The following is a 23,447-nucleotide window of genomic DNA, read 5'->3' on the forward strand; positions in this document are numbered from 1 at the left end:
AGATTAAAGAGAGAAGAGAAAGGACTGGTTGGTCTGAAGCGTGGTGAGACCGGGGACTTCTGAGACCATGGACATGGACATAACCATGGAGGGCTAGAGCTGAAAGTGAAGCACCCTGCTGATAAGAAGTGAGGGGAGGTATGTACAAGAACACCCACACATGTAGATAGTACCCATTTGACTTAGCTTTGATGACTTGATGATCAGAATTCAACTAGAAGAAGATTTTTAAAAAGTTGATAAAGGAAACAAATGTAAAATTTTACAATTTGATGAATTTGACCTATACTTATGGATGTAGTAGCTCAAAATATCAAGAGGGAAGGAGTATTAATCCTATCCTCTCTGTATGCAGGATTGATAGGGATGGGCAACTTAGACATTGGCTACCCAAAAGGAGGGGGCGATAAAGGCACAAAATGACTGGCTTACAAGAGGGAGTTTAGTTTCAGAGTGTGCAGGGGAAGGCAGAATCCCCACTGAATAGGTTTCATATTGACTAGACAAGTCTGGTAAAAGGAGATGGGCATAAGATTCTTATAATTCAATAGTGAGTAATTGTTATCATGACTAACTGCAACTGTCACAACTGTCAAGGTAGAAGTTTTGTAACAAAAATGGGAGAGTTGTTAATCTTACAGTACAGGAACAGAAGAACCTAGGACCATCAAGGGAAAAGAGCACAAGCAGAATGTGGGACCCTATCCAGAGAAGCAGCACACCAGGGATGGAGGCAGAGATGAGGACTTGTAGAAATAGAGTAGCTGAGAACGCTAGACTCAAGGAAAGATAAAGGCTATATGTTGGCGACCAGGAGGCAGGTTTACAGAATGTGCCTTTTGGTTGTTTAAATGATAATATATTATTGTTTCTGTGTACAGCCCTGCATCCCCCCAAAACAACAACAACAACAAATCCAGAGGAATAGAAGCAAATACTTGTGAGTGATGATGCAGGGAGGATATTGAAATCTTTGCAGTGAAATGTTGCATGTAAAACCGATGTTCTCCCATGTAAACTATCACTCAATACACACACAAATTTTTTTTAAAAGAAAGAAGATGAAGGGCATATACACATATACTGTACCAAAATAAATAGGTTGATTTTCAACCATTTCAAGAGGCAGCATTTGAACAAGAATGAATTGTACTGAAGGAAGAATTCCAAGTTGCACTGAAGGGATTGCCCAAAAAACAGGCTCCAGGAATTGATGGAATACCTTATTACATGTTTCAACAGGCTGATGCAGGTGCTGCAGATACTCCGATGAGTATGAAAATCACTGAACAGACCAGTATCATTAATAACACATGCATGTAAAATTTGCTCAAGATAATTCAAAATTAGTTGCAGAAATACAGTGACAGAGAGCTTCCAGAAATCTAAGCTGGATTCCAAAGAGGATGCAAAACTAGAGATGTATATCATTGCTAATGGATGGATCTTGTCTGAAAGCAGAGAATAAAAGAAATATGTTTACATTTGCTTTATTAACTAAGCAAAGGTATCTGACTGTGTATATCATAACAGACTATTATGTGAATCATAACAAACTATTGATAACATTGTGAAAAACTGGGTATTATAGAGCATTTAATTGTGTTCAGGAGGAAACTGTACATAAACCAAGATGCAGTCATTAAAATAGAAAAAGTGGAGGATGGGCAACTTGGACAATGCCTACCAAAAATAGGAGGGCTACAAAGACAGGGGGGATGGTAGAATCTCCACTGAGGGGTTTCCAACCTGTCTAGATGGGGCTGGTGAAAGGCGGTGGGGATAAGACACTTTGGGTTCAATAGTGAATAATTGTTATCTGGACTGACTGTGAGAGTTGCAAATGTAAAGGTAGACATTTTGTAGCAAAAAGAAGAGGAGTGGATGATTTTGAAGACCAGGAGCAGAAGACCCTGGGACCATAAGGAAGAAGAACAGAGTTCTTCTGGACACTATCCAGAGAAGCAGTGATGCCAGAGTTAGAGGCAGAGACGATGATGTGGAGAGATTGAGTAGCTGGGAGGGAGAGGGACTGTGTGCTGATGGCTGGGGGACAGGCTTGCAGGGTATACCCTTTGGTTGTTTGATAATGCATGGAGGGGATTGTAATCATTGCAATGAAACAAAATACAATAGAATGAATGTAAAGCTGATGTCCTCCAATGTAAACTATCACTCAATTCACAATAAAAACTAAAAAAAAAAAACCACACACACACACAAAAACCACCACCAAGTGGATAGTGAATGGTTTAAAATCAGGACAGGTGTGCACCAGGTTTGTATTATTTCACCAATTTTTTCAGTCTGCATGCTGCACAAATAATCTGAGGACTGAATTGTATGAAAAAGAATGTGGCATCAACATTGAAGGAAGATTCAATATCTATAATATGCAGATGACCCAACCATGGTTGCTGAAAGCAAAGAAGACTTGAAATGCTTACTAAGATAAAAGACTACAACCATAAGTATGGATTGCACCTCAATATAAAGAATACAAAAATCCTCAAAATTAGAGAAATAAGCAACATCCTGATGAATGGAGAAAAGATTGAAGTTGTCAAAGACTTCATTTTAACTTGGATTCATAGTTAGCATTCATGAAAGCTGAAGTCATGAAATTAAACGACATATTGAATCAGGCAAATGTGTTGCAAAAGACCTCTTTAAAGTGTTAAAGAACAAAGATTAAGCTGTGCCTCACTCATGTCAAAGTATTTTCAATTGGCTCATATTACAAGTAACTTGGACAATGAATAAGGAAGACTATGGAAGAACTAATGAAATTGAATTATAATGTTGGGAAAGGATGTTGGAAGTACCATGGACTTCCAGAAGAACAAACAAATCAATCTTAGAAGAAGTTCAGCCAGAATGATGACTATTGATGTATCATGAAATTCCAGAATAAAAAACAAATGTGTCTTGGGATAAGTATAACCAAAATTATTCCTTTTTAAAAAGTTTGTGTTATTGTGAACTGAGTGATATCTTACATGGGAGAACATCGACTTTACACCATCATTTCATTGCAATCTCCTCCATGTATCATCATTCAACAGTGTTTGCTTCCATTCCCTGTTATGCTTTGTTTTGTTTTGGGAGGGGGAATATACACAGAAACACTCAGGAATATATAATAACTTAAACAACCAAAGGGCACATTCTGCAAGCCTGCCTCCTGGCTGCCAGCACCCAGTCCCTCTCTTTCCATGATTTCAGAGTCCTCAGCTGCTCCCTCTCTCCATGTCCTCAATTCTGCCTCCATCTCTGGTGTTGCTGCTCTCTGGATAGGGGCCCACACTCTGTTTGTGCTCTTCTCTCTTCATGGTCCTGTCTCTGTACTGTAAGATTAACTACTCTCCCATTTTTGTTACAAAACTTCCACATTTACATATGTTGCAGTCACAATTAGTCATGATAACACTTTCTTACTATTGAATCATGAGACTCTTATCCCTCTCTCTTTTAACCAGACCCATCTAGAAAAGCTGAAAACTAATCAGTAGGGACTCTACCTTCCCCTGCACACTTAAAGTAAACCCCCTCTTGAAAACTTGTAAGCCAGTCACTTTGTGCCTTTGTTGTTGTTGTTGTCAGGTGTCATCAAGTCAGAACCGACTCAAAGAGACCCCATGCACAGCAGAATGAAACAATGTCCGATCCTGCGCCAACCTCACTACCGCTGCCACACTTGACGCCATCAATGATGCTACCTGGCTGATCCATATCGTTAGGGGTCTTCCTCTTTTTCTCTGACCCTCCACCTTACCCAGCATGACATCATTCTCCAGTGACTGTTCTCTCCGGACAATGTGTCCAAAGTAGGAGAGACGAAGCTTAGCCATCTTGGCCCCCAAGGAGCACTCTGGTTGTACTTCTTCCAAAACAGATCTATTGGTTCTTTTGGCAGTCCATGGCACTTTCAGTATTCTCCTCCAACACAACTCAAAGGCATCAATTCTTCTACGATCTTCCTTATTCACTGTCCAGCTTTTGCATCCATATGAGGTTACTGAAAATACCATGGCTTGGGTCAGGCGCACCTTAGTCCTCAAGCTGACATCTCTGCTCTTCAGTACTTGAAAAAGTTCCTGTGCTGCAGATTTGCCCAATGCAATACGTCGTCTGATCTCTTGACCACTGCTTCTGCCAGTGTTGACAGTTGATCCAAGAAGAATGAAGTCCTTGACCACTTCAATCTCTTCTCCATTGATAAGAATGCTGTTAATTGGTCCAATGGTGAGGATTTTTGTCTTCTTAACATTGAGATGTAATCCATATCGAAGGTTGTGCTCTGTGATCTTCATAAGTATATGCCCTTATCGCCCCTTATTTTAGGTAGCCAATGCCTAAGTTGCCTGTCTGTATCTACCCTGTGTAAAAAGATGATAGGACTGATACTTGATGTTAAGACTCCTTCCCTCTCAGTTGGTATTTGAGCTACTACATCCATAAGTATAGGTTAAGTTAATCAGATTGTAGCAATTTACCCTTGTTTCCTTTATCAAAAATTGTTGTTTTATTTTTATCTTCCTCTAGTAGAGTTCTGATTATCAAGCCATTGAGGCTAGGTCAAATGGGTACTATCTGCAAGTTTGGACATTCTTGTGCATTTCCCCTCACTGCATATCAGCTGGATGCTTCATTTTCAGCTCTAGCCCTCCATGGTTATGTCCTTGTCCATGGGTTCAGGGGTCCCCAGGTCTCACCACACTGTGGGCCAACCAGCCCTTCCTCTTCTCTCTCTGATCTCCAGGTCAACAGGAGTCAATAAACTGTAGTTGAACTCATTGCTGCCTTTCCCCTTCTTCCACTCACTGGCTGACCAGCGTGGTCACCAGAAATCTTACATGCCTGCTCATGTGTTTCTTTTAAGTTTCAGTCTTGGAGGGAGATTTGTCCTGAAGGGACTTGATTACTTGCTTTGATGTTTCCCCAGCAAACAACTTGCTTGTTCTTATAGTAGCCAATTAGACTGCCATTTTTGTTTTGGATTTTTCCTGCTGGTCTTTCTTTCAAGAAGTATCTTTTGTTCCTCTAGCTGCTCCAGACTGGTTTGCTTGTCCTTTCAAGAGGGAATGCTTCACCTCAGAAAGTTCTGAATGGGACTCAGGATTCCACCTAAGGTCCTTTACACTACAAAGGCTCTACAAAAAGTCTATTTCACTGGGCAAGTTCTAGAATGCTTTTTAGGTATTCTAATCAGTTATAGGCTGAAAACGGGCTTACAAGCTTTCTGTAATCATGTTTCCAGATATTATTTTCTATCCCACTCAAGTTTCTATTTTGCAGTAGTAGGCAAGGGAAACCAGTATTCATCAATCAGTCAAGCATCTTAACATTATTTCTGCCAAAATGTTTCTTAAGAGGGAAGATGATGAACATTGCCTCTTATGCTTTGGGCATCTTGTCAGGAAGGACCAGTCCCTGGAGAAGGACATCATGCTTGGTCAAGTGGCAAGTTACTGAAAAATAGGTGACCTCCTAATGAGAAGAATTGTCTTAGTGGCAATAACAATGGGCTCAAACACAACAATTGTAAAAATGGCACAGGACTGGCTAGTGTTTTATTCGGTTGTAAATAATGTCCCTATGAGTCAGAACCTATTTGAAAACACCTAACAACAAAACAGCAATATGATGGGAATGGCACATTGAAAAGAAATGGCAGTATAATCATCATTAAAAAAACAATACAACCAAATTTCTAAATCTATTTTAAAATACAATGCTGTCTTTGTTAGGCTAATATCTGTATGCTTTTAAGAAGTCTGATGTGGCACTTTAGGATAAGCATAGGACTGCAAGGTCAGTTTGAATCACATGGTCAGCGGTTCAAAGTCACCAGTCACTTTTTAGAAATCCTATACTGGGTTGCTATACTGGGTTGCTATGGGTCAGAACTGATACAACAGCACTTAACACCACCAACAAAATAAGGAATATGAGATAACACAATTATTACTCAAACTTACTATCAACTACTGATGACAAAGATGAGTAAACAAAAGCTTTTTATCAGTTTCTGCAGTCAAATATGCTGTCAAGATGCATTGATAATTACTGGTGATTGGAATGTGAAAGTTGAAAACAAGAAAGCATCAACATTTGGAAAATATGGTTTTGATGATAGAAACATCACTAGAGATCACATGACAGAATTTTGCAAGCCAACCGATTATTCATTGCAAATACAGTGTTTTATCAACAACATAAACAGCAGATCTACCCTTGATCCTGGTATTGAAATATACTGGAATCAAATTAAAAACATCCGTGGAAAGAGACAATTGAGATCGCAACAATAACAATCAGAACAAGATCAGGGCTCAGCTGTATAACTAACCATATGCAACTAACTCATATGCAAGTTCAAGTTGAAACTGAAGAAAATTAAAACAAGTCTAAGGAAGCCAAAGTATGATCTTGAATCTATTCCACCTGAATTTAAACACCATCTCAAATATAGATTTGACCCACTGAACTCTAATAGTCAAAGATCTGGTGACTTGTGAGATGCCATCAAGAACAACATATATGAAGAAAGCAAAAAGTTATTATAAATAAATGAAACACCATATTTGTGCTCATTCTAAAGATAGGTGATCCACTTGAATATAGAAATATTGAATAATATTATTAATATCACATCTGAATAAAATTTTGCTGAAGATAAAAATGGTTGTAGCAGTATACTGACAGAGATTCGGAAGTAGATATGGAATAAACAATATAATTTCTGATGTCAGATAGATCTTGACTGAAAGTTGAGAACACCAGAAAAAATGCTTTTCTGTGTTTTATTGACTATGTAAAGGCACTTGAATGAGTAGGCTATAAAATATGTGATAACATTACAAAGAATAGGAAGTCCAGAACACTTAATCATACTCATGCATAACCTGTACATAGACAAAGAGAGAGTCATTCAAATAAAACAAAGGGATATTAAAATATTTGTGTGAATTAAAATCAGAAACAATGTGTGTCAGGGTCATATATTTCATCATAGTTTTTCAATCTGTATTCTGAACAAATCATTTAAGAAGTTAGAATATATGAAGAAGAATGTAGCATTGGAATTTGAGGAAGAGTGATTATACAAAGCTGTCATATGCAAATGACACAACCTTGCTTGTGGAGAGCAGAGGAGTTTGAACACTTACTGATGATGATCAAAGATTACAGCTTTTTTGCCATGGATTATAACTCAACATAAAGAAAACAAAAATCCTTTTAACTGAGCCAGAAAGTAATGTCATGGTAAGTGGAGAAAATATTGAACTTGTTAAGGATTTCGATTTACTTGGATCAACAAACAATTAAAACAGTCATCAAGAAACCGAATGATACATTGCATCGGCAGTTTCAAAACAGATGTTTAAAGTGTTAAAAAGCAAAGGCATCAATTTGAGGACTAAGAAGTGCCTGACCCAAACAATGGTATTTTCACTGAGCTCACATGTATGAGACTGAAGAAAAATTGATGCATTTGAATTACAGGGTTGACAAAATATTAAATATATCATGGATTTCCAGAAGAACAAACAACTCTGTTTTGGAAGAATTATAGCCAGAATGCTCCTTTGAAATAAAGATGGTGATACTTTGTATCATGATGCTGAGCATGTCTCTGAAGAAGAATACCATATTTTGTAAAGTAAAAATCAGCCAAAAAAAGAGGAACACCCTGAAAAGAGAAGGATTGACACTAAAACAAAAGGCTTAAGTATAGGAACAAATATGATGAAGGCTCAGGACCAGGCAGTGTTTCTTTCTGTTGTTCACAGGGTCACTTTAAATTGGAATTGACTTGGCAATACTTAATAACAATAGCAGTACCACAAACCAAGCAATGCTGTGTATATAGACACTATATTCTATATAAATGTGTTAACAGAGTAATGGAGTTAATTTGCAAATATATTTTTGTCTGATTACATCCTCAAATGTCTTTCTTCACAATTTTTTTTTTTTTTTTTTTAAGTCTCATAGAAATAGCTGTAAGTCAAATGGCAAGGTCCTGCTATGGCGCTGTGCGATATAATTCATTGGGCCGCAAGGTTGGTTTGAACATCATGGTTGATGGTTCAAACACACCAGTCACTATTTGGAAACTCTATATTTGGGTCACTATGAGTCGGAACTGACTCAATGGCACTTAACAACAATAACAACCAATAGAATTCTGACATTCTTTCAGGTCAATGTAGGAGATAACTGAAAGCTAGTAGGCCAATCAGAATATCTAACCTTCCCCCAAATACTCACTCATCCACATAGCAAATGAAACTCATTAGCTTTTTTCACAGTGACTGTTGAAATCTGCGTTTTAAAATGAATGATGGGAACTATATTGTTGCTAACTTTGATCAAGTACAAATTGTGAAAAATAGAATAAACCAATTTTAAGATTTCTTATCATGAATTGTCAGTTAATTATGGTGCTGTGTTAAATAATAAGGCTTGTCTGATATCTTTGGAATAGTTATAGTTAGATTAACTGATTATAGTTAGACTTGTGGTTTGGTGATGCAAGATTAGCACTGGACTGTGAACCACATGATCAGTGGTTCAAACCCACCAGCTGCTCCTTGGAAACCCTACACAGGGTCACTATGAGTTGGAACCAACTCGACAGCACTTAACAACAACAATAACAACAACTTTCTTTATTATCAGAAATATTAGCGGTATGGCAATATCTGGAGTTAACCAATGTGAAACAACCAAGAAAAATTGAAAAGCAAATTCATTGAAAAATTATGTGACCTAGTCAGAGCACAGACTCAATAAGTGGAAAACTTGGATTAAAATGAAATATCTGCTTGGATCTATATTTATTATTATAATATACTGTTTCTCTCTTTTATGATGGAAAAAGTTTTATTCTTTCTTAAATCATTCTATAACTAAGCTTTCAGATTTGGAGATCATTATCCCTCAACTCTAAACTCTACTAGATCACTAGTGTGGCACAGTGAAAATTTTAGATACCATGACTACTCTATCATTATGCATTAAAATTAATGTGGTCACCACAGCGTACAAAGCTTTTTAAACAATCAATGAACCCTGAAACAGATTTCAGTATCAAAGGGACTCTGTGGAATCCAAATATCAGTTTAAGAAAAGATTTTAAAGAATGATTACACAAATATGAGACTGTTCTGTTCCTTTGTTATTTCTCTGTTGCAAACCAGTGAAGCAACCTTTCAGAAATACCTCATCAACACCCATCTTGGTTTCAATCAGGTGTGTTGAAATTTGAGATTCTTGTATTCATTCTTTATCTCCACTCAAATCAGCTTTTCATAAGACTTGTCAGCCAAGAGTATTTATCTTGGAAGACTTTATAGTCTTACATAAGTCTTGCATATCTTTCTCCTTTTTGATATTTCCAACAAACCAGATTCCTTTGAAAGCTTCCTCTCTATTAGTTTCTTGAGGCTTCAGTACTAAGCACCACACATGGGGTGATTTGAAACAACTTAAATGTATTGTTTCACAGTCATGGAGAGTGTGTTTGTGTGTGTTAAGTACTTCTGAGTTGGTTCTGACACAGTGACCCTGTAGAGTGTCTAGGTTTGAACCACCAATCTTGCAGTTGGTTGTTCAATAATTATCCTATAGCACCACACCAGGACAAGTCCAAAATAAAGTTGTCAGTAGGGCTATGCTCTCCCTGAAGGTTCTTCCGAGCTCCTGGTGCTTCCTGGCAAACCATAGCAGTGGTATCACTAGGGTTGGTGTCATCATGATGACCCATGATGCTACTCTCCCAGCATCCAGAGACTTCCTTTTGTACCAGACTATACAGAATCTTTAGCAATAATGCTTATTATCAGTTTTATCATACCAGAATATGTGATATAGTTATAAATTACTTACATGCAATATTTCTAAGATTATGTAAATACTATTAACAAAATCATTATGTAAAATTTATCTACATTAAATTACACCATAATTTTGTTACATTATTAGCAATTGAACTGAAAACTTTAAAAAAAAAAGGTCTACTTTTCTTTAATTACTATTTCACTATCAAAAAAAATATTGTTATAAGTTTACAGATGCCAATTACCACAGTATTGTAGCTAGAAAACACTATACAATTTGACTAAATCATCAGATATAAAGAACTGGCAGCAATGAAAACAACATTGCATGCTTGTAGCATATGTAGACAAAATTACATGTCATTACAATGGGTGGTTGTCATTGCAATTGGCTGCTTATGATAGTTCTGACTAGAGTTCATTAGAAGGTTCAAAAGGTAAACTGCTGCTGCATCAACGTGCCATGGAATAATTTCTGACTCATAGAGCCCCTGTATGGATTTTCCAAGGCTGTAAATCACTAGGGAAGCAGAATGCCTCATCTTTCTTCTATGGACCGGTTGGTAGATTTGAATTGCTGATCATGTAGATAGCAGTTCAACACATAACCCAATACACTACCAGGATGCCATAGATTTTAGCTTTGTAGTTATAGTGATTCATGCAAGTAAGGCTTATGAAAAGTATTTTCGATGTTATTACTAACTGTGTTTAATGAAATGTTTTTATTAAACATAATAAATTTCTACTGAAACACTGCATAACATTTTTACAGATAGTCATTTTGGTGTCACCCCTCAGACAGTCCACAAAATTAGTGATGCCACTAATTTTGGTCTTGTAGATAAATTACACCAATTCCATCCTTTGTCATCAGATGGCTACCATCTCTCTGTGTGTTTTCTCTTCAAATAAGGGTATCATTCATTATTAATCAGGCTACACCCAACTCCTGTAATAACATCTTCAAATATTCTATTTTCAACCAAGGACATATTCATAGGCAATAAGGTTAAGACTTCACCATGTCTTTTTGAGGACACACTTTATCAATAGAACAGTTAAAAAAAAAAAAAAAAAAGAAACAAACAAACTTTCAATTGTGATTTGGGTGAAATTTGACAGGGCAAATTGGTTTTCTATTCAAGATTTCGTACATATTTTGTTTCATGATATTGATTGCAATCAATTCCCACAATGTAACAACACTCTTTTCATTTCCTCCCTATGTTTCTAATTTCCATTCCACCTTCTTCCCTATCCTTTCCTATCTTATAAGCTTTATTTATTCCTTGGAAAATGTTACCTTATTGATTTAATTAGGTTGCTTGTTCTAAGGAGTGCATACCTCCCTGATGAATAATACCCTTTTAAGGGTCCTTTTCTTTCTATCTTTTACAGTACATTTTGCTCTTCTTTTATCTAGTAACATGCAGAAAAATACCTAATACGTTCTTTATAAAGGACTTAAAGGAGTGAATTCACAATGATGAAGGCCCTGAAAGTGTGAAAGACTATAAAGAATATATTCTGAGTCAGAAACAGAGTATTCTATAGACCCAAAATACTTCTGTTTTCACCAACTTTGCAAAGAGAAACATGTAGAAAATCTGGCAATGATTTAAGTGAATGAAGAAAAATAATGTTAATTATTATAGTAATGGTGGAAGCTTCACACAGAAATTTTGGAATAAAAAAGTTTGTATTTTGTCTAACCTCAAAATAAATATCATTATAAAGAACTACAAAGCAACATTGATCAAAGGAGAATTTGTAATTATCTTTGTAGATTTATTATGCTTTAAGAACATTGAATAGAACACCAGATTCACGGTCAGAAGCTCATTGTTCTATGAATAAGCCACCTACATTTGGCAAGGCACTTATTTTCTGGGCCCCAGTGACTTATTTATAAGCTGGTATCATTCAATTGTTTGATCTTTAAAGTCTTTATAACATCAAGATGTTTCTATGATTTTGTTTAATTTATCATTATTTTTCCTTTTCTTAGACCTTCTTAATTTTAAATAGCAATATTAACTTTTCAGAATGATGAAAAATTGAGGACATCATATTTTCCAAACAAAAACATATATATACTGATATTATAATTCAATTAATATGTTGTTGTTTTTAGGTGCCATCAAGTCAGTACCGACTCATAGCACAGCAGAACGAAACACTGCCCAATCCTGGGCCAACCTCACTACTGTTGCCACGCTTGAGTCCATTGATGCTGCCCTTGGCCAATCCATCTCATTGGCAGTCTTCCTCTTTTTCTCTGACCCTCCACCTTACCAAACATGATATCCTTCTCCAGTGACTGGTCCCTCCTGACAATATGTCCTAAGTATGAGAGATGAAGTTTCGCCATCTTGGCCTCCAAAGAGCACTCTGGCTGCACTTCTGCTAAAATGGATCTATTGGTTCTTGGGGCAGCCCATGCACCTCCAGTACTCTCCTCCAACACCATAACTCAAATGCATCAATTCTTCTACAGTCTTCCTTATTCACTGTTCAGCTTTCACATGCATATGAGCTGACTGAAAATACCATGGCTTGGTTCAGGAGCACCTTAGTCCCCAAGCTGACATCTTTGTTCTTCAACACTTTAAAAAGGTCTTGTGCAGCAGATTTGCCTAATGCAATACATCGTTTGATTTCTTGACTGTTGCTTCCATGAGTGTTGATGTTGATCCAAGAAGAATAAAGTCCTTGGCAACTTCAATCTTTTCTCCATTAATAAGAATGTTGTTTATTGGTCCAGTGGTGAGGATTTTTGTTTTCTTTGCATTGAGATGTAATCCATACCAAAGGCTGTGCTCTTTGATCTTCATCAATAAATGTTTTAAGTCCTCTTTACTTTCAGCAAGCTAGGTTGTATCATTTAGATATCACAGGTTATTAAAGAGTCTTCCTCCAATCTTGATGCCACGTTTTTCTTCATAAAGCCCAGATTCTCTGATTATTTGCCCAGTATACAGGTTGAATAAGTGTGGTAAAAGAATACAACCTTGTTGCACACCTTTTTAAATTTTAAACCATTCAGTGTTCCCATGTTGTGTTTTAACAACAACCTCTTGGTCCAAGTACAGATTCCTCATGAGCACAATTAACTGTTCCAGAATGTTCATACTTCACATGATCCACACAATCGAAAGCCTTTAGAGCAGAAATAAATGAGATAGATAACAGAAAAACTATAGAAAGAATCAACATGACAAGAAGCTGGCTCTTTGAAAGGATTAATAAAATTGACAAACCATTGGCAAACCTAAGAAAAGAAAAGAGGAAAAAGACACAAGCAACAAACAGTAGAAACCACATGGGCGATATCACAGTGGAACCAAAGGAAATAGAAAGGATAATAACAGAATACTATGAAGAGTTGTACCACAACAAATTTGAAAAATTTGAAGAGATGGACACGTTTTTAGAAAAACACAACCTACCTAAACTTAAACAGAGTGAAATAGAAAATGTGAACAGACCCATATCAAAGGAAGAAATTGATCAGTTCATTAAAAAACTCCCAACCAAAAAAAGTCCAGCCCAGATGGTTTCACTGATAAGTTCTAACAAACATTTAGGGAAGAGCTGTCACCAGTTCTACTCAAATTATTCCAGAATATAGAAGAGGATGGAAAACATCCTAATACATTTCACAAAGCAAGCATAATCCTTCTACTAAAATTAGGGAAGGACATCATTAAGAAAGAAAATTATAGAGCAATATCCCTCATGAGCATAGATGCAAAACTTCTAACAAGATCCTAGCCAACAGAATCAAACAGCACATTAAAAACAAAACCAAAAAAAACCCAAAAAACAGCATAACCAAGTGAGATTCATATAAGGAAAATGGTTCAACATTAGTAAAACAATCAATGTAGTACACTATATAGATAAGAAAAAGGAAAGGAACCAAATGATCATATTGATTGATGCAGGAAAGGACAAAAATCAACAGTAGGAAGTGAAGGGTGATTCCCTCAACATAATTAAGGGCATATGTACAAAATCAGTGGCCTATATCACTCTCAGTGGAGAGAACCTGAAAGCCTTCCCTCTGTGAACAAGAACCAGACAAGGATGTCCTTTGTCATCACTCCTATTCAATACCGTGCTGGAAGTTTTAGCCAGAGCTATATGGAAAGATTGGGAAATTAAAGGCATCCAAATGGGCAAATATGAAGTAAAACTCTCTCTGTTTGTGGCTGATATGATCCTATACATAGAAAATCCCAAAGACTCAGTAAAAAAAAGCTACTAGACCTCATTGGAAGAGTCAGCAAAGTGGCAGGGTATAAGATCAATATATAAAACTCAGATGGATTCCTCTATCCTAATCATGACAGTGCTGAAAAGGACACTAGGAAAGCAATACCATTTATAATAACTGTCCGAATCATGAAATATATAGGAATAAATGTAACCAGAGAAGCAAAGAACTTATACAAACAAAACTGAAAAACACTACTACAATAAATCAAAAGAGACTTACGAAAATCGAAGAACATACCATGCTCCTGGAGAGGAAGACTTAACATTGTGAAAATGTCAATACTGCCTAAAGCACTTTACATATATAATGCAATCCCAATCCAGATTCCAATGACATTCTTCAATGAGATGGAAAAAACAATTATAAACTTTGTATGGAAAAGAAAGAGACCCAGGATAAGCAAAACACTCCTTAAGAAGAAGAATAAGGTTGGAAGCCTCTCACTCCCTGACTTCAAAATTTACTACACTGCTAAAGTTGTCAAAACAGCTTGGTACTGGTACAGCGAAAGATACATAGATCAATGGAACAAAATCAAGAATCCAGAAATTAACCCATCTACATATAGCCAACTAATTTTCTATGAAGGGCCTAAGTATATTGCATGGGGACAAGACAGTTTCTTCAACAGATGGTGCTGGCAGAACTGGAAGACCATATGCAAAAGATTGAAACAAGAGCTTTACCTCATGCCATACACAAAAACCAACTCAGCATGGATTAAAGACCTAAATGTGAATCCCAGAATTATGAAGGCAATCAATGAAAAAATAGAAACAAATGTGAGGGCAATAATTCAATGAATACACAAACTAACAAAATTTTGAAAAGTACACAAACAAAAGTAGACAAAAATAGATGATTGTAGCATACTAAAAATTAAAAACTTATGCGCATCAAAAGACTTCACCAAGGGGGGCAGGGAGCTGCAAAGGCAAGAAGTGACTGGCTTACAAGCTTTCAAGAGGGAACCTAGATTCAGAGGGCCTGGAAGAAGGTAGAATCTCCAGTGAGTAGTATTCAATCTGATTAGGCGGGGCTGATGCAATGAAATGCAGACGGGTCTCTTGTGATACAATAGTGAATAATTGTTATCAGGACTGATTGTGAGGGTTGGAAATGTAAAGGTAGATGTTTTATAGCAAGGAGGGGAGTGATTAACTTTTCAGTCTAGGAGCGGAGGTTCCTAGGACCATCAAGGGAGAAGAGCAGAGAGCGGGACCCTACCCAGAGAAGCAGTGATGCCTGAAATGGAGCCAGAGATGATGACGTGGAGTGACGGAGCAGCTGGAGACTTTAGATCCAGAGAGGGAGAGCGACTGTGTGCTGAAGACCTGGGGGACATGGGGGAAGGATTGCATGGAGGGGATTGTAACCATGGCAATGAGATGATATATGATAGAATGAATGTAAAACTAATGTTCTCCAATGTAAACTATCATATAATTCACAATAAAACATTTAAGAAAAAAAAAAAAAGACTACACCAAAAGAGCAAAAAGGGAGCCCACAGAATGGGAAAACTTTCTTTTACAACAATGCATCAGACAAGGGACCCATTTCTAAAAATATATAGGAAACTACAACACCTCTACAAGAAAAAGACAAGCCAATTAAAAAATGGGTGCAGGACATGAGCAGACACTTCATCAAGGAGGAGATCTGGGCAGCCAACAAACATATGAAGAATTGTTCATGATCGCTAACTATTAGAGAGATGCAAATCAAAACTACAATGAGATATCAGTTCACACCAGCAACAATCGCAAAGATTAAAAAAAACTAGAGGACAATAAATGCTGGTGAGAATGCAGAGAGACTGCGGTCCTCCTACATTTCTGGTGGGATTGCAAAATGGTCTAACCACAATATGGCACTTCTTTAGAAAATTGGAATTAGAAATACCTTATGATCCAGTAATTCCTTTACTTGGTATTTATCCACAAGAAATATGACCCATAACACAAGTAGATACATGCCCACCAATGTTCGTAGCAGCACTATTTACAATAGCAAAATGATGGAGACAGCCTAAGTGCCATCAATGGAAGAATGGATAAATAAACTTTGGTATATACACACAATGGAATATTTTGCTACCTTGAAGAATAACAAGGAAGCTACAAGCCACCACATAACATGGATGAACATTGAGGACCTTATGCTGAGTGAAATTAGTCAGTTATGAAAGGAGAAATACTGTATAGGACCATTATTGTAAAAGCTTAAGAAATAGTACCTACAGTAAAAGAGGAAAAATTATTTGCTGATTACTGGGGCATATGGGTTTGGGTAAGGTGATAGAGGGGAAGGTGTAGCACAGGGTAGGGAATAGACACAGGATAGTTTGGTTTCTAGGGGGGAGATACCCAAAAAGGGGAAGAGAATGGAAGAACAAGGTGGATGAGAGAACATTTAGGCTGGTTTGCATGGGCTAAATAGGACAAAAGTAGTGATGTAAGTTCAATCTTGGAAAAACTGGGCTCTGGGATATGGGGACTGAGGCATGGTTTGTATGGGTAAAAGAAGGGAAATAATGTTCAGCTGCTTGGCTGTCTTTTGAATCTTGATTTCCCTTGCCTACTATTGTAAAATAGACACTTGAGGGGGAGAGAAAGTAATAGCCAGAAGCATTGCCATAGAAAACTTGTAAGTCTGTCTTCAGCCTATAACTGATTAGAATACCTAAAATGGGGCTAGAACTTGCACAGTAAAGGAGGCTTCCTGCAGAGCCTTTATATTGCATAAGACCAAAGGTGGAATCCTGATCCCCATCCTGAATCTTCTGTGGTGAGAAAGTTCCACTTGAAAGGACAAGCAGACCAGCCTGGAGTGGCTAGAAGAACAGAAGATACTTCTTGAAAGAAAGACCAGCAGGAAAAATTAAAAACAGTAAGGGCAGTCTGATTGACTACTACAAGAACAAGCAAGTTGTTTGGTGGGGAGCCACCAAGGCAAGGGGTCAGTTCCCCTCAAAGCAAACCCCCTTCCAAGACTGGGACTCGAGTGGGACAAGCAGGCATGTGCTGGTCACCACATTGGTCTCCTGATAAGGGGAATGGGGAAAAAATAACAATGAAGTTGTGAGCTAAGTCTGACCACATTCAATAGACTCCTGTTAACCTGGGTTGAGACCTGATTGGCCAGCAGTATAGTGAGACTTGTGGACTCCTGGGACCAGAGACAGAGACAGAGACATGACCAAAGAGGACTAGAGCAAAGAGTGAAGCATTCAGCTGATATGAAGTGAGGGGAGGTGCACAAGAACACCCATACTTGCAGACGTACTCACTTGACCTGGCTTCAATGGCTCGATGATCAGAACTCTACTAAAAGAAGAAAGAAGAGGAAAAAAAGAATAAGCTGTTACAATTTAATGAACTTGACCTATACTTATAGATGTAGTAGCTCATAAAAGGAAATGAATCTTTACAGTGAGGATCATTCCCACTCCCACAGTACACAGGGTTGACAAGGATGGGCAACTCAGACATTGGCTATCCAAAATGGTAGCGGGGGTGGGGAGGAGGACTACAAAGGCATGAAGTGACTGGCTTACAAGCCTTCAAGAGGGATCCTAGTTTCAGAGGGTGTGGAGGAAGTTAGTATTTTCACTGAGTGGTTCCAATCTGTCTGAATGGGACTGGTGAAAGGAGATGGGGATAAGACTCTTGTGGTTCAATAGTGACTAATGCTATCAGGACTGACTGTGAGTGTTGCAATGTAAAAGTAGATGTTTTGTTACAAAAGGAGGGGAGTGGTTGATCTTGCTGTCCAGAAGCTGGGGATCCTGGGATCATCAAAGGAGAAGAACCGAGTGTAGGACCCTATTCAGAGAAGCAGTGATGCCAGAGATGGAGGCAGAGACAATGACATGGAGAGATGGAGTGGCTGAGAACTCTGGACTTAGGGAAGGAGAGGGGCTGTGTGCTGACAGCCAGAAGGCAGTCTTGTGGGGGTATATCCTTTGGTTGTTTGAATGGTTATATATTCATGAGTGCTTTGGTATACATCTAAAAAACAAAAACAAAAACAGAGGGGATGAAAGCAAATGCTGTTGAATTGTTGAATGATGCAGCACAGAGGGGCTAGTAATCACAGCAATGAAATGAAATACAATGGGATGAATGTAAAGCTGATGTTATCCCATGTAAACTATCAGTCAATTCATAATAAAAATATTTAAAAAATAGAATTGGTGGATGTTCAACCATTTCAGTGAGTAGTATATGATTAAGAACTGATTGTACTGAAGAAACAATCCCAAGCTGCATAGAAGGCATTGGTGAAAATTAAGGCTCCAAGAATTGATGGAATACAAATGAAAATGTTTCAATGAGTAAATGTGCAGCACTGGTGGAATTTATTCCTCAATGTCAAAAAAGTGTGTGTGTGTGTGTGTGTGTGTGTGTGTGTGTGTAAGACAGCTATCTGGTCAACCTACTGGAAGAGATTCATTTTTGTGGAAAGTGATAGAACAGAATAAGAATATTACCTAACACAGTAGTTAATATTACACACAATTCTGTTGAAGACAATTTAAAAATGATTGCAGCAGTATCTGGACAAGCAAATACCAGATTCAACCATGACTTTTTGGTACAGGGACTGTGTATTCTTTCCATCACTTTGATGATTCCTCAGTCATTCAATATTTTGTCAATACTTTAATATTACAACACAAGGCCTGAATTTTTGTCTTCTGTTCTTTTAGTTTGATAAATGCTAAGGTGGGTCCTTTCCTTTTGGTTTTCTAAATCAAGGTCTTGGCATATTTCATTATTATAGTTTATTTTGTCTTCTCCAGCTGTCCTTGTAAACTTTCTGTTCAGCTGTTTAATTCCTCATTCCCTTTAGCTTATTTATGCTCAAGAACAAGTTTCAGAATCTCTTCTGACATCCATTTTTGTCTCTTTTTTTATTTCCTGTCTCTTTAATGACATTTTGATTTTTCATGTATTATGTTCTTGATGTCAACCCACAGTTCCTCTGGTTTTTAGTCATTAGTTTCTAATGCATCAAATGTGTTGTTGAGATAGAATTTAAGTCTATGTCAAGAGGTAGCATATGGTAAAAAAAAAAAAAATATATATATATATATATATATATATATATATATATTGAAAGAAGACGTTCATGTTGCATTGAAGGAGCTGGAGAAAAATAAGGCTCCAGGAATTGATCAAATACTAACTGAAATGTTTCAACAAATTGATGCAGCATGGGAAGTTCTAATTTATCTATGCCAAGAAATCTGGAAACGAGCTACCTAGAAAATAGATTGGATTAGATTCCTATTTGTGACCATTCCAAAGAATGGTGCCCCAATGGAATGAGGAAATCATAAAACAAAATCATTAATATCACATGCAAGCAAAATTCTGCTGAAGATAATTTTAAAATGGTTGTAGCAGTACAGCAGAATACTGCCAGAAATTCAAGACAGATTTAGAAGAGAACATGAAACAAGGAACATCATTGCTGACATCAGATAGATCTTGACTGAAAGCAGAGAATGACAGAAAGATGTTTATTTGTGTTTTATTGACAATGCAAATATTTGACTGTATGTATCATAAAAACTATGGATAAAATTGTGAAGATACTTTTACAATTCCAGGACACTTAATTGTGCTCATGTGCATAGACAACGAGGCAGTTGTTTAAACAGATCCAGAGGATCCTGAATAGCTTAAAATCAGGAAAGATGCGTGGTTATATCCTTTCACCATATTTATTCAATCTTCATATCAAACAAATGATCTGAGAAACTGGATTATATGAAGAAAATCATGGCTTTCGGATTGGAGAAAGACACATTAATTAACAAACTGTGATATGGAGGTGACACAACTGGACCAATAAATAACATCATGATGTTGTTGTTGTTGTTAAGTGCCGTCGAGTTGGATCCGACCCATAGCGACCCTGTACAGGGTTTCCGAGGCTGTAAATCTTTACGGGAGCAGAAATCTTATCTTTCTCCCACTGAGCGGCTGGTAGTTTGCAGACCGATTCGTAACCACTTCGCTACCAGAGCTCCTTAACATCATGATAAATGGAGAAAAGATTGAAGTTGTCAAATTCTTAATTTTGCCTGGATCCATAATGTTCATTGAAGTAACAGTTAAGAAATCAAATAACATATTGTATTAAGCAAATCTTCAAAAGACTGCTTTAAAGCGTTAAAAGAGCAAAGATGCCAGTTTGAAGACTATGTTATGTCTGGCCTGAGCAACGCTATTTTCAATCATCTTATATGCATGTGAAAAGTGTACAGTGAATAATGAAGACCTTGATGCACTTGTATTGTGGTGTTGGCAATGAATATTGAAAGTACCATGAACTGCGAGAACAACAAACAAATATGTCTTAGAAGAGGTACAGGCAGAATTCTCCTTAGAAGCAAAGCTGGCAAAACTTTTCTCTAGTACCTTGGACATAGTGTAGAAGGGACCTATACCTGAAGAAGGACATCATGCTTGCTAAAGTGGAGGGTCAGTGAAAAAATGGATGACCTGCAAGAAAATTAATTGACACAGTGGTAGCAAAAATGGGCTTACACTTAATAACAAATGTGAGGATGGCTCAGGGCAAGCTAGTGTTTTGCTTTGATGTGCATAGGGTCAATATGAGTTGGAACTGTCTTAGTGATACTTAGGGACAATAACAACAAGGGTCATTTTGAGTTGGTGTATGTTCCCTTGGAAAAACCATGTGTAAACCATGTCTGACTTAGCCTGGCTTCATAAGGAGGAAAGAAAACCAAAATCAAAATCAGCTCAAGGTTGATTCCTATGAAGTAGAGATCAGGCATGCTTCCACTCTACACCCTTCATTATTCTATTCTGACACCAATCATCCACCCCAAGGTACTATTGGGTACACATCTGGGTTCAATAATCCATCACAATGGCCACACAGAACTCATAATAATACTCACTATTATGAGGTTTATTGGGGGAAGTGAATGTATACAATTCAGGATCAAAACCAACACAGGAAACAGCAATTTTCCAGTCAGGAATGTCTCTTTTCTTCCATACTGAAGGCATGCCTCACTTTTGTCTTTAGCCTTTCAGCTATGTGGTCCCTTGACCTCTGCTCTGCTTTGGCAAGCGTTACAAAATTCTTTCAGTCTATCTGTGAATGCTCAAAGGGCATTTTCTTTAAACCATTCTCCTGCCTGTAGACACTCAGCTTTATTTAGTCCATAGGCCTAGAGCCAGAAATTGCTCTCTCTCTCCATGCCAACGTCTTTGCCATAGCCTCTTGCTATCGCTTCTTGCCGTTTCATGCTCCACTCATGCTCTTTCCTCTTGATCATCCTGGGATCTTCTATTTCTGCTTCTGAGATGGCTCCTTTTAAACTTAGCTGGAGGGCAAAACTAACCAATCCCAATTTTAGAGTCCTATATACCTTATTTCTATTGTCCCTCCCAATCACTTGGTGGGAAGTAAGAATATTTTGGATAGAAAAGTCCTATCAATCAAATTCAAGGCACCACACGCCTCTTATTTTGACACGCCCTCTTTAGTTGGTTTCCTGATCTGGAAGTTGTCCTACCTCATTTGTCTTCACATATTTCTCTTTATACTCCAGACTTAAATATTTGAGGCCCTGGGACTTACTCAATGAACTTATTCTACTTTGTATAGACACTTGCTTCCTTGAAAATTTTAAGAAATGTCTTGTCTTTAAGAACCATTGCCATGTTGTCGATTGGTAATTTTTACAGCTGAACAATATTCCCCTCACTTCAGGTGCCTACTTGGGTTCTAAACCTTGATATTTAGTGGATATTTCAAATTTGACACTTATAGAAATTGAACTCCTCATCTTGGTTTTCAAATCTGTTCCACTCAGGAAATAAAAATGATTCAGTATAACTACTCAAGCCAAGAGAATGCATTTTTCCTTTACAACTCTTTCTGTCATAATTTGTGCACAGTCTTGCCAGCTAATCTATTGACACATCTTTCAGAATATGCTCAGAATCTAATCTCTACTTACTTTTCTACTGTTACCATTAATATCGGAGAGAAAAGAAACTCCATTTTCCATGCTATAAATATTACACAGACTATTAAGCCTTAAACAAAAATAAATACAAGACAAATAAGCATAGATCACTTGGATGAGGGAAATTGTAGGCAACATGATGAGTTTCTAAAGTTTTATCTCCATATGTTGACTTTTTATAGGGCACAGAGAACAAAGGAAGCATCTTCTAACCATGCTAATGACAGTAGCCATGTGTCACATACTCACACAAGGTTTGCCAAAAGTAAGGAGGGGCTATTGCAGATAGGGAAGTTCACAGTCTCTGAGGCTCTTGGGGTATGACATCACAACTAGGCAGTGATCAATGATACGTCCAGAATTTCCTGCCAGGAAAGTGGACTAAAACCCAGTTTTTGTTTTTGTTTTTCGATTTAGAGTATTTTTTGTTTTGTTTTGTTTTTGTTGTTTTTTAATTTAAGGTTTTTATTGTGGATTGAGTGAAAGTTTACAGGACATATCATCAGTTTCACATTCAACCATTCATATAACTTGTTTCATATCATTGATTATAATCCCCTCCATATACCATGAGTTAAAAATATTTCTCTCTATCCACTTTAGCTTTTTAAAAAACACACAAACAAAAAGACCCACTCAGGCATATATAATAATTTACATCTCCACAGGGCACATTCTGCAAGTCTGCTCCTGGCCACCAGTTCTTAGTCCTTCTCTTCTTAGTTGATGAATCTAGAGACCTCAGCCGCAACCCCTCTCCATGCCCCCATCTCTGCCTCCATCTCTGGGGCTGCTGCTTCTCTGGATAAGGTCCCTCATTCTATTTGTGCATTCCTCTCTTGATGGTCCTAGAGTTCTCTGTTTCTGGACTGTAAGATTAACCACTCCCCTTTTCTTCTACCTTTACAAGTGTGACAGTCACGATTAGTCATGATAACAGTTATTCACTATTGAATCTTATTAATCCTATCCCCATCTCCTTTCACCAGACCCATATAGACAAGATGATAAATATTCAGTGGGGACTCTTTCTTTCTCCCAAACCTCTTAAACTAAGCTCCCTCTTGAAACCTTGTAAACCAGTCACTTCATGACTTTATTTCCCCCTCATTTTAGGTAGCCAGTGTCTAAGTTGCCCATTCCTATCTACCCTGTGTACAGAGTGGATAGCATTGAAAGGTGATTTGAAGACTCTTTCCCTCTCTGTTGGCATTTAGAGTAACTACCGCTCTGAGTATAGGTCAGGTTCATCATGAAGATGTATCTTCTGTCACTGTAGCTGTTCCAGTCT

The 23,447-nt window shown here is 37.5% G+C and overlaps 1 protein-coding gene across 1 annotated transcript in view; it reads right to left on the reverse strand.

Moving 5' to 3' along the window:
• The window catches only part of ADAM7 (ADAM metallopeptidase domain 7), a 175,222-nt gene that overhangs the window by 116,476 nt on the left and 35,299 nt on the right, over positions 1–23,447 (reverse strand). The window contains exon 2 of the mRNA XM_006864442.1: positions 22,162–22,226. Within this exon, the coding sequence (XP_006864504.1) occupies positions 22,162–22,226 (65 nt within the window). The remainder of the gene's footprint in view (positions 1–22,161; positions 22,227–23,447) is intronic.

The sequence above is a fragment of the Chrysochloris asiatica genome, unplaced genomic scaffold (assembly GCF_000296735.1).
Source record: "Chrysochloris asiatica unplaced genomic scaffold, ChrAsi1.0 scaffold00064, whole genome shotgun sequence".
In the NCBI taxonomy this organism is placed as follows: Eukaryota; Metazoa; Chordata; class Mammalia; order Afrosoricida; family Chrysochloridae; genus Chrysochloris; species Chrysochloris asiatica.